The 13221-nt window shown below is 39.4% G+C and overlaps 1 protein-coding gene across 6 annotated transcripts in view; it reads right to left on the bottom strand.

Moving 5' to 3' along the window:
* Window positions 1–13221, bottom strand: part of LOC122548836 (vacuolar protein sorting-associated protein 13B-like) — a 968370-nt gene that overhangs the window by 157777 nt on the left and 797372 nt on the right. For all 6 annotated transcript variants that reach the window (XM_043687672.1, XM_043687667.1, XM_043687669.1 and 3 more), the window contains 3 exons: window positions 9966–10358; window positions 3398–3600; window positions 1142–1343 (listed from right to left, as the gene is read on the bottom strand). In XM_043687672.1, coding sequence (XP_043543607.1) covers window positions 1142–1343; window positions 3398–3600; window positions 9966–10358 — 798 coding nt within the window. The remainder of the gene's footprint in view (window positions 1–1141; window positions 1344–3397; window positions 3601–9965; window positions 10359–13221) is intronic.

Below are 13221 nucleotides of genomic sequence, written 5' to 3'. Positions count from 1 at the left end.
CCCCTCTCCCGCCTATCACCCTCACCTTAACCTCTTTCCACCTATCGTATTCCCAACCCCCCTCCCCCAAGTCCCTCCTCCCTACCTCTTATCTTAGCCTGCTTGGCACACCCTCCTCATTCCTGAAGAAGGGCTGATGCCCGAAATGTCGATTCTCCTGTTCCTTTGATGCTGCCTGACCTGCTGCGCTTTTCCAGCAACACATTTTTAAGCATCTGCAGTCCTCACTTCCTCCATGGTCAAATGGAGTTTATTAGCATAAGCACAGAAGTTGATTGATTGAGGGAGAGTGAGGTAGAGAGATTGTGAAAGGGACAGAAAAGTGATATCCTCCCATGAGGGAATTCAGAACATGAGAAGGGAACATTAATATTCCTCTAACACTCGGGGAGCTCAAAATCATTCAAGGCAAAGCAGTTCACTTAATTGAAACCCCATATAATACCTTCAACATTTGCTCCCTCAGACACCAACCCTGAGTGGCAGCAGCACGCACCATCTACAAGATGCACTGCAACAGATTGCAAAGGATCCTCTGAAACCCTTCCAAACCCACAACCTCTACCACCCAGAAGACATGGACAATGTACTTATTAGATTTCAGATAAAGTACTGTTTACAGTTATGGGAAGGATGAGAACTTATATTATAGGAAGGATTATAGGTCCTACGTTATAGGAAGGATGAGAACTTATTGGACAGAGAAGTGGTTTAAAATAATAGTTCCAAGGATGAGGAACATCAACCAAGAGAATAGATTGAAGAACTTGGTGATGACAGGAAGGATCTCTTCACAAGGAGTTTGTTGGAAATCTGGAACTCTATCCTCAAAAGGATGTACAGGACGATTCAATTCAAAACTGAAATTAATAAGGTTTCTGTCCGATACATGTATTAAGGGTTCAGGAACCAAAGTAGTTAGATAGACTTGGAATACAGATAATCTATGATCTAAGTGAATGATAGATCAGAGTAGTCAAGAGATGTTCATGAAGAATGTCTTCAGGTTCCATGAGCAACAATGTGAGAAGGTAACTAATGCATTGCATTGCATATTTAAATCTGTGTGCACCAAAGCAGGGACACTTTGTTTGTCGAGTTGACAAAGTGAGCTGTATAAAAGGTCAATCATCCCACGCACCTGCATCTTGAATGTACTGAAACTGCCCTGTCCTCAAGTCATCAGAACTGTGTTCAGTCTTGGACGCTTGATATCTGCTTACGGCAGATGATGGTTGCTGTGTGTGGTCTGAAGTCTGAGATTTGGCATCTTGCCCAAGATAGCATTGGAGAAGTTCATGTAGTAGATTCAGGCAGTTCAGATGCTCTTGGCCCCAGAATATCTAAACAGACACCAAAAAGAGAAGCACCAGCACTGATAAGATACAAAAGAACAAACACATTAAAAATCCAAAGATATAGGCTAAACCATTTATAGTCTGGTTGCCTATTTTTTGGTTAATCAGATGTTGATGATTTTGTGTAACAGCATTCACAGATGATCACTTTGGCTCTGAAAATGCTAGAGGTACGCTATAGGCCACAGGTCACAGATCTCCCAGGGAAATGGAGTGAATGGCTGAAAATGGCCTTGTCTGGTTTACACTGGGGATTCCTGCTGCTGACCTTACATTGGTTCAGTAGATCCAGTGCAGAATTGCAGCAACTCTTTTACTGGATATTCAAAATCTCATACTACAAATTTGGGCCTGGAAAATTCAACATATCCAATTGTTGATTTAGCAACCCCTTCCTCACCACTTGATTTTCCCCTTTTGAATTTTGTGGACATTGTGTTTCTTTTGGGTATTGATGCACTGTCCTGGTTTCTAATCGGGTGAGTTATTAAATTGGCGCTTAGGTATTTTTTAAGATAGAACTGGATTCTTTCCCAGTGGTTTTCTGAACAGGAAAAGCACCCAGAAGGGAATAGTAATAACTGGTGTTTGTGCTAAACCATATAAATTTACAAAAAAAACCCTTGTAAATCTGTAAAAGTATTTAGTGACCTAATGCAACACCAAGATATCAGTCTGCCATACATAACCTTCCCTAAGGTAGAGAAAAGACTAAATCTGCATACAATACAAAATAAAATGTGTATTTGGACAATAATTTTGTGGTTAATTGTCTGCATTGTAGTAGTATGATGATAAACAGTACATATAATATGATAAATTATAATGACTGCTTCCTATAATACCATGACTAATTAGGGTGGCATGATGGCTCAGTGGGTAGTACTGCTACCTCACAGCACCAGGGACCAGTGTTTGATTCCAGCCACTGTGCAAATTCCACACAGACATTCTCACCGTGTCTGTGTGTTTTTCCTCCGGGTGCTCTGGTTTCCACCCACAGTCGAAAGATTTGCACATTAGATGGATTGGCCACGCGAAATGCAGGGTTACAGAGACTGGCAGGGTGGGTGGGATGCTCTTTGGAGGTTTGGTATAGACTCAATGGGCTGAATCGCCTGCTTTCACACTGTTGGGATTCAATGAATTATTATAAGTAGAAGCTTCACTGTGGCTTCAGATAACAAGCAACATTACCAGTCAACTTCTAGAGCCCAGGACACTAATCTGTACATACGCACATTATATAAATCTTGCTTACTTCCCATGAAGGTTTGAGAAAACTTAGGCAGCTTCCAGGATTAATTTCAACTTCAAACAAGTTAAAACTGAATCTTTTTTAAAAACGTCTTCTATGGAAGATTTTGCAAACTATTTATTTATTATGCAAGTACTTTGAAGACGTTCAAAGGTTAATAATAATGATCGCATTCAGAGAAGTCTGCAGAACCAATCCAACGTCTACTTGCACCCTTTTGTGAATTAGTAAAGTACGGATGCAGAATTCCTCCTGCAGTCAATGAAAGGGCTAAAAGGCAGGGGTGATTTATGTATCAGTTGAACTCAATCCAGTCACAATGATCACTTGTCAATAGAAGATGGCAAAGGTCATACATAAAGTAGGACTGTGCACCAAACGAACAACTACCATCCTGCACATGCTGTATGATCAACTGCTCAAGTCTCACGAATTCTCTTAAAACATTGTACCCTATCTCTAGTGCCATGAAAACAAAATGCTTTGTATGCATTTCTAATTATTTTAAGTGCCTTTGCAGTATTTATGGTATTGGCCGTTTCATCCTATTGCCCTGCAGTTCTGTTTGTTCTGCTCTGATCTTTTTAAAAGTTTATTACTCATACAAAAAAATCAAGTACTTCAAATGCAACAGTGTTGAGCTTTACCAGATAACCTGATCATGTTACAAGGGTACTCTTTGCATGATTTACAGGTTTGGAAATAAAAGACATTTGGGTCAAACAAGGAACAGACTCATTAAAGACAGCCTCTACCAGACACCACTGCCACCCACACAAACCTGGATCAGTCCAGCTTTCAAGTCAACCAGCGTTTTCGGAATGGAGTGATGTGGGTCAGGGTCGCCACTGTGCCTGCACCACTTAGCATCCAGTTGCAGGGTACAGCAGAATGGGCCAATTAATGCTCTGGTTCTGTCTTTGAGGCAGGTCTTTACAAGCAGATCCTTCAGTTGGAGTGCAAATGTAGCACCCAAAATCATTCCTAAACAGAGGAAGAAAAGGATGTCATATTTATCCTCTTTTGGACAACTGCACAATAAATTAAATAGTACAAGGCTAAAAGAAACATTTATCTTTGCTTTCTTTTTTTGTACATACTTCTGCATCAGTTCTCTGATCTTTACATCTGTACATAATTAATACAGGATGCCAGCTCCTAAGCAACACTGTGGAATTATGAGCAAATCATTGAAGCAACTGAACTTTCCGCAATAATTTATGGAGTCCAATATATTTTTCTGACTGACTGATCAACCTTGTAAAGGAAATATAACATGTTCTCTTGCGTTCAACTGGATATTCTACATACTTGAATGTTTCCAAAACTGGATTTTAGTTCAGGTTCAATAATAAATAATTCAATGGTTTCCTCAAACACTGCTCAAAGGGAGAAACATGTCTTTTAAACTGAACACTTACAGATGCGAACTGCAGCAAGCAATTTTGTTCTGGAGTGCTACTTAAGGCTGTTCCTTCTCCTCTAATGTTGGAACATGTGAATATTTAACAAACAACTTAAAATACATTATATTCAGTCCAAAATAAACAAGGAAACAGACTGCTCCATGCTGACATATATTCTGTTGTTCCATCTGTCCCCAACCACACTTGCGGGAAAATGAGTAATGTGCATTGCTCCATCACTGAGTTAGGTGATCACTTGTAATTTCAAACTGCAAACCATACAGCAAAACTCTGCTCAAACAAAGAAAAATAGATATGCACTTGACTGACACCTTGGCACCCTAGGGTGTTTCCAAAGCTATCTGCAACCAATTAAGTATTTTTGACTTGTAATTAGTGCTGTAGCCACGGGATCTTTTACCTTGTTCACCTGAGATTGCTATCGGGACTTTTGTTAAAGGTTTCTTCCAAAAGAGGGAGTCTCTACATGGCTCCCATCCTGAAATGCTGCTGCACTCCCTCAGTACTGCCTCAGGGGAGTCAGCCTTAATTCATGAGTCTTGAAGTGGGACTTGAATGCACAACTTTCTGATTCATGGGCAAAAGTGCAACCATCTGAGCCATGGCTGATATTTGTTCAGGTCTGACGCAGCTGTGGGCAGCTTCGTTGAATCCACAGTCAACATCATATAACCAGCAGTAAATGTGCACAGTGATCTTAAGCAGATGAGATTCTTGTGCATGTGACTTACAACCTTTCCTGTTAACATCATATATATTGACTGCTGGAAGCCCATATTTGTTGCCTTCACATCAAACACAGAGAAGCAGGCACATTTATTATTTTAATCCATCACAGTACTTATTTTCACTTTATTGGGGTACTGTGGTGTTCTTTTACACATCATTTCTGTAGGATTTAATTAAATTTTATGGCTTCAGCCAAGAATCCTGGATGTTTTGTGTCTAACTAGGTTCAAGCAGAGTTCAGGTCAGAGATGAATCAGAAGAAAACAGAGAGATGGTTATCAATTTATATGATCTCATCTTGCTAAATCACAGAGAAGGCAGGTAAACAGCCCTCAGTACATTGTAGAGGCAGCGGTCCTCAGTTACAATTCTGACAATGACTAATTGCATTAACAAACCAATGTTAAAAAGTACAAATTTGAAAAATCTTGTGAGTTCCTTAAAACTTAAGTGCTTAAAGAGTATGATGAATTTATTCCAAGAGAGGTATCAGACTAGTTTCTCTCTGCCATTCCACACCGAAATATTTTGATAAACACTTTTTAAAAGAACACAATCCACATGACATCAGGCTTTATTTTATGCCTAGTTGTATTTGGCGTATTTATTTGAATTCTAATTGACTAATCAATGTCAGCATTTTACAATAGAGCATTTTTGGAGGCTTTAGGGTATTGCGTGTTAGCAATTTATTGCAGGTTTCTAGCTGAAGATTAAAAGGTAGCTTGTGTCGTGAACATTACAACATCTGATCTTTCCTCCTACATCCAGTCCATGGCAAAACATACCTCAACGTCAAGAAGAACGCAGAAAGGAATTAAAATGCTGTTTTATTTATCATTGCAAGGTTCAGTAAAGTTAGCTTTCTGTCAACTAAATCCACCTTTACTTGCTCATTTCAACAGGCCGGGGATATGTTGTAATGACATTCAAAATCCAAGCCATTACTTAGCCAATATGGTCGTAACTTCTTATAGCATGCTGGGAAGAGAGAGGGTTTAAGCTACTTGTGACAAGGTGCCAAAAGTGACAAAATCAAGGCACCTACACCCAATATTCTTGCAACAGTGCTAGGGGAAATGTTAACAGTGATTTGTATTCATCTATACAAACCACACTTAGTTTCAATCCCCTATGGTCCTTTTAATGTTTAATTTGTCCTCTGGCTTACACAGACAAAAGAATTTATTTCCTGTGGTATAAGCAACGGGAAATATTTGAGCTGCTTTTCAGAGGTATAGAAATTTTAACTCCATGCAAAATAGCTTCTGGCTGTTGTAGATGGTCCAGTACCTTGGCAAATTAACACCAAACAATACAAACCATTCCTATGATCAGTTTGGGAACGGTAATGGGTATTTTTTTTCTTTTGTTGCTGTTTTCCTTTTAGTAATTCACCAATAGTCACTCCACACACAGGCAAGACTAGCAAAGGTTTAGTGAAGCAATAAAGTCATACTCCTATTCATCATTTTGTCTATAAGCTACTTTGGAAAGTAACTTGATCCACAGTTAAAAGACTAAAATAGCTCCCCTGGTAGCCAGATATATAAATGCACTACTTAGTTTAGTGCTGTGCAGGAGGGACGGGGGTAGTTTCCAAACTGGATGATAAGCTTGTATAGAATTAGCTGACCTGAGTAAAAAGGAAGGTATAATTTGAATTAATAAATTGAACAAGGTAAGGAAACCCTGCTCTCAATTGCTAAATTGAAAATGGGCAACTCAGGTGAGGAAATATAATACACTGAATAGTCTGCCTGTCAGTATTAAATAAGCAATACTATTTGCTTTAATATTTATTTCAAGAGTAGCTTCTTCGATATTTGCTTACTGAAGCAGTGGTGGAAGCAGATAAAATAATAACTTTGAAAACATGGTAGCAGTCATTGGAGATCAGTCATCTCAGTTCTAAGACTCATTGGGTAGTGCCTAGGTCTGACCATCTTGAGCTGTTTCATCTATGATATTCCCTCCATCATAAGGTCAGAAGTGGAGATGTTCCCTGATGATGTGCAGTGTTCAGGACCATTCATGACTCCTTAGATAGTGAAGCAGTCCATGTCCAAGTGTCAGGCAGTGATTGTCTTCAACAAGGTAGAACCAAATCATTGCCTCTGGACATTCAATGTCCATACCACTGCTGAATTTCCTTCCTACCAATATCCTGCATATTACCATTAACTAGAAATTGAACCAGGCCAGGCACATAAATAATGGAGCAACAAGAGTAAGCCAAAGGCTAGAAGACTTGCAGCAAGTAACTCACCTCTTGTCCTTCTAAAGCCTATTCACCAGCTACTTAAATCAAGTGTATGATGGCATACTTTCCTTTTGCCAGGCCAAATAGAGTCTAACAACAGTCAACAAACTACACACCATCCAGGATAAAGCAGTCTGCTTGACTGGAAACCAATCTATCACCTCCAACATTCATTTTGTTCACCATCAACATACACTGTCAGCAGTGGGCGCTGTCATCAAGATGCAACTTCAACAATTCACTACGGTCCCTTATTTAACACTTTCCAAAGCTGCAATCTCTACCATCTAAAAGGACATGGGTAGCAAATACACAGGAAGATCACCACCTGTAAGTCTGTACCATGCTACACATTCATCCTGAATTGGAAATATACCGCCTTTCCTTCACTGTCACTGGGTCAAAATCCTGGAAGGCCCTCCTAAACAGCACCGTGGGTGTCCCTATGCCATGTGAGCTGCAATTTAAGAAGGCAGCTCATCATCAATTTCTCAGGGCAAAGTAAGGATGGCCAGCAAGTGCTTGCCCAGTGTGTGCTGCACATAATATATGAATAAATAAAAAGACGACTAAAGAGTAAACATTAGTTGGACAATAGGTAAATGGCAATGGTGTGGAATTAACTGGATAGCTCCTCTGAAGAGGCAGCAGAGGCCCAATGGGCCTAATATAAGCTACTTAAAAGGTGAGCTGGATATTCTTTGTTACAATCTCCATGGGAAAACCATAAACCATAAGAACTACATTTTCCAAGCAACCCCAAAATGAATAAATGTCAATAAAATTCCACTTTTTGTAGTTTTATTTTACATTAACATAAATTACTATAAACCACCTGATGAAGGAGCAGCACTCTGAAAGCTAGTGCTTCCAAATAAATCTGTTGGACTATAACCTGGTGTTGTATGAATTTTTTAATTTGAATTAACAGGCAACTCATACTACAAGTAAAAAGGTAAATTTCTGTTTAAATTATCGGTACAACAATAGTACGTTTTTACAACCAGAAGTAACCCCTTCTGCATGTACGTAGCTACACAGTTCCACAACATAGCGTTCTTCATTCATATACAAATATACATAGTCAGGAGCCCTACCTGACAACCACTTCCACCTCCAAGTGTCATGGTTATCATCAGCAAGGCATGCTTCTCTGAACATTCTCACCCTCAGATCATAAAACTCCTGATGTTGTATGTCTCCAGGGTCCCTTTGCACACCTCATGACATGTTGAAGTGCAATAAATTACACCCTGGGTAAGGTTTGAGAGAGATTTGCTTCATCATCTCTTTCTTTCAATCTGTCTGCTTTCTCACTGTGTATGCCTCAATAGGTGTACCATCTGGTACCTCTGCTTGTAGTTCATTTTTGTGTGAGTGCACTACACAGTCTCTGGTATTAACTTCAACTCTGTTGGTACTGCTTTCAGATCAAGGGTCTCAGGGTCACATGTACTAATATCTCTTATTATCCAAACAAATTACAACTAATCCCTTTACAATTGATGCCAACTCTTAAAACTCCTTTCTAAACATGTTTAAAAACAATTATACATTCCATAGACCTTTTAAAGAAACTAAAGATTTTCCTTACTTCTGGATCAAACATTGTCACATCTTTCTCTTACATTCTCATACAGAAAAACATCGCACTCTATAGGAGGCCATTCAGTCATCACGTTGCACCCACTCTCCAAGTGAGCAATTTACTTAATCTCCTGCCTGGTCCCTGCAACACACATTCTTCTTTTTCAAATAACACGCTAATTCCTTTAGAGTACCTCGACTGAACCTGCCTCCACAACATTCTCAAGCTTACATTCCAGACCCTTAGAACTCGCTGCATGAGCAAGTTTTCCTTATGCTGTTTTTTGCTTCTTTTGCTGATTGCTATAAGTCTGTGCCCTATTATCCTTGTTCCTTCTATGAATGGGATTAGTGCTTCTTCATTAAAATTTCAAAGAAGAGTCATTCTGGACTCGAAATGTTCAACCTGTTTCTCTCTCCACAGGTGCTGCCAGACCTGGTGAGTTTCTCCAGAACTGCTTTTTACACTAGAGATTGACACATCATGGGTGCTGTTTTAGGTATGAATGCCTAACTTGAATTCTGCTTGAAAATTTACAATGCATTTAAAATCTAGATGTTCACACATTTTCATTTAATCCAGAAATTTCACAATGCCTGTGTGGTTAGGAGCAAAAGATCGCACCTTATTGATAAAGGTTTCCTTTAGCAGGTTGATATCACTCAAGCTCAATTGCAACTTATTAATAACTACAGTAAACCACCTACCTTTACAGGAAAATTCAGTATGTTACTTTTTTTATAGTTGGACAAAAATCATCCTAACTTTCAAAAACATAGTATACAGGGAAAGTGTATATAGCACAAATATACTAATAACACTGTTTAATTGTACCAGTCAACAGATCTATCCTTGAACTTTGATCCATATGATTAGACTGTGATGGTGAAAGAACGTTCAAAGGATTGGTAGACTTTGAAATCAAAGTTGATGACCTTGTGTGCATGCATGTGTGCGCACATATGCATGCATGTTTTATAAACTGCTTGACGTACGTCAAGTGCACTTTCAAAAAGGAATAATTTATATACTTTCTAACATCCATCAGAACTGAATTGCGCTGATATGTACTTCAGCAATTTACCCAAAGGAGAGGAAATCTGATTCGTTCCTCCTTGTCCTGAAATTCTTTAAAACACAAATGAAAAATGCTGTGGAAAGAGAGACAGTTATTCAACAACAGAAATTATCCTATTGGCCAAGGAATGAACTAATTGTTTTAAGTTCTATTATCAGGGAAATGGGATTAATATAAATACATCTTAACACTTAGCCATTATTAATTAACACACAATATTAAATTATCAACTTGTAATCTGGAAATACAAGTTATGTTACTTACCTGTGGATTTGGGTCCTGTTTTTATGTTAAGGATACCTTTTAGACTCGAAAGAGAGGCCAGAATGCAAGGCTTGTCGGGATGAGGCACTGTCTCCATTGCAACAACAACCTGAGCTGTGTGAATGGAAAACTTCTGAAAGAAGGAGACCATTTTCCAAATGCTTCCTTGATCCACTTCTGTCTCAGCAAATGATCCAGGTTCAATCTTCGCACCAGAAACTGATGTAAACATCTCCTCTTTCCTATAAACTGTTTCAGGGGAGACTGCAGCTTTGGAGGTGATCTCAGAACCATATCTGGGCAGGATACTCTTTAAAAATTTTGTTGCTTGATCCAGTTTGACAAGGCTTAAGTTGACTTTCCAAGGACGTGACAATTCCAAATGAACTTCAGCTGTTTAAAAAAAAAACAGAACGCTTAGAAAATAAAAGGAATTGGAATTCAAACAAATACTTGTTAAAGGCCACGACAGACCTGTCAAATCAAAGGAGCTGGTTTAGTTACTTTACAGAGCATGGTTTTGAGTGCCGCATACACAGCTATGGCATTTAGAAACTAATAGTTTCATTGAGCAGTGGGACTGAAGAAAACAAAACCATCTCATTCCATGTATGGAAGAGAACATTAATCAATTTTTTTTGTTTACATTGCTTATTTTGTTTAATGGAGGAATAACATACACATCATTTAACCATCCTCTTATTTATAGGTTGAGCCATCAGAAATGTCTTTTAATCAAAATTAGTTTGGTGTTAAAATTGTTTAAAAGTGCCATTAATTCCAATAGTAAGGAACTGGCTTTAAATGGAATCTTTAACATGAAGTTTTATTCACATCCATGTTACACTCAAAGCAGCCAAAACTCATTTGACGGTCAAGAGTAAGAGAGTTAGTCAAATCTTATTATTTGTCAAAAGCAGGCTGCTCACAGAATCTATTTACCTTCTTTGAAACAAAACATTGAATCAAAAGTTACTCAAGAGCACATCTTGTATGTGTTAGTCAATTTGTCAAATCCACAGGCTCCTTACCAACACAGAGAGAAATACAAATCAACCAATTTTTAAACAATACATTAAACATCACATAATAAGTATCAAGTTACGATTATACTGTGTGGTGCATCAAGTAGCAAACATTTGGGGTTACAAGAGGTGCATGCAGTCCTAGGGTGGAGCTGGGCCCAGTTGTGCCATAAATGCTCAAATGCAGTTCAGAAGCTCATGCATGTCTGTGCTGCTTCCTTCCAGCATATGTAATTCTGTAGTAGCCAGGTTCTGCTTTTACTTTACATTTGCCTTTTATAAAGCAAAAAAAAAGAGTTCACTGCTGCCGTATGGGAGTAATCAGCCTTGAGTTCTGCTAAAGACTAAAAAAGCCCATGTCCAGCTGTCCATCATCAGAGCGAACCATCACATCGAACTCAAGTTGATGATGCTAAAACATAGAAAGTTAAGCAGATATTATTTGCATTTTTAAAATAACACAATGCTGGATATATGCATCAGTAATAGCAACTGATCCACTTCAATCTCAGAAAAGTATTCAATTATCAGGTTCCTTGTACTGAATCTCATTGTTCAGCTCAATGTTTGAACTAATAGCATATTTTTATTGAAAAGAAATGTTACTATTATAAATATGAAAGATTATTTGTGGGCATATTATTAATTGAATTAAATTGCTATCTGTGAAGCATGTTGGCTGGTTTGTCATGGTTTGGAGAGATCTTTCTCATGCAATCTCCGACTTTTCAAAGCAATAATTACAGACTGGGCTGTTGGATGTGTTTTTTGGAGAAAGCGAACGTGTACATTGTTGCTGAGACCTCATGGTTTTCACCTCTCTGGCACTACAATTCCAACCACATACCAGGAACTACCTCTCAAACAGAATATGTCTCACAGTAAAGACAGGATGGGACCTGGAGGTGCTGGTGGATGGGGAGGTGGACAGGTGGGGCAATCCTTTTTCCTGTTGATCACCAAAAGAGACCATACCAACAAACACAGCCAGCCTGCACCACAGGTCGCTGCTGTGTTCCAGATTAGCAGTATAGGAAGGTGGTCACTGATCTTCACAAGAGCAATTGGCGCTGTCTCCTCTCTGTTATTCTACACTCACAAGGTCAAAATTCACTCTAATGCAGCCACTGTACACACACCTTGCCAAGATTAAAGGACTACAAGACTCACTACTGCATGAATCCCGACTACTCAACGGCTCACACCCAGTCCAAACAACCAGCCCTTCCTGCCCTCTGTACTTCCTACTCACTGAGCAAGGACACCTCACCATCAACATCCCCTCAAAATTGTTTTGCTTCTGCGTGGGCCTCCGGTACTGATGTCCGAAACCGAAGTCAAACTCTGTAGCACACCGATCACCATGCACAAATGATGGAGTACCTGTGCGCAGCCTAAGGGGAACGTTGCTCACCACCGCTCCAGCTCATAAATGACCACTACCTGTTCTTGCATCCACTTCCACCAAACTCAATCCCTCCCTTTGTCACATTGCAGAAAACACTGACCTACTTATCTCTCAGTAGTACCCTGACTAACTTATCTGCAACCTCTGGACTGCTTGATCTGCAGGACTGATTTGGTCAACCCCATGCTGTGTGATCAGATTAATTCCTTGACTGACAATGGCAGTATCTCTGATTGACTGTAGACCCCCCTTCACCCAACTAAGGACCCTTCTCTTTTCATTATTACATGACACCATTAGCTTGTAATGCATGCAGTGCTTGCGCTGCATGGACTATGGAACATGACTATGGAACAGCTGTGGTGTTGAGGTGGCATACAGTGACACGCCCAATCCTTGTCTGACTGATTGATTAACAACTGACTGCTCCTCAACATCACAAGATGCCTGCCTCGCTCTCTTTCTCCTTGTGGAACAGTCCAGGTCTAGAAGCTTAATCTCAGAATAAGGGGTCGCACAATTAAGACAGAAATGAGGAGGAATTTCTTCTCTCAGAAGGCAGTGAATCTGTGGAGTTGTTTACACAGAATTGTTGAGGCTGGGTCGTTAAGCATATCTAAAGGTAAGACAGACAGATTTTAAATCAGAAACAGAATTAAATGTTACAGAGAAAAGGCTGAAAAGTGAAGCTGAGGATTCTAAAATTAACTGTGACCTCATTGAATGACAGACCAGACGCAATGAACTGAACAGCCTACTTCTGCCACTAGGTCTTTTGGAGTCAGAGGACAAATTTGCCCATTTCACCCTGTGCTGATGCTCA

This window comes from Chiloscyllium plagiosum, chromosome 4 (assembly GCF_004010195.1).
Source record: "Chiloscyllium plagiosum isolate BGI_BamShark_2017 chromosome 4, ASM401019v2, whole genome shotgun sequence".
NCBI lineage: Eukaryota > Metazoa > Chordata > Chondrichthyes > Orectolobiformes > Hemiscylliidae > Chiloscyllium > Chiloscyllium plagiosum.
This window is presented reverse-complemented; position numbering and strand designations above follow the sequence as displayed.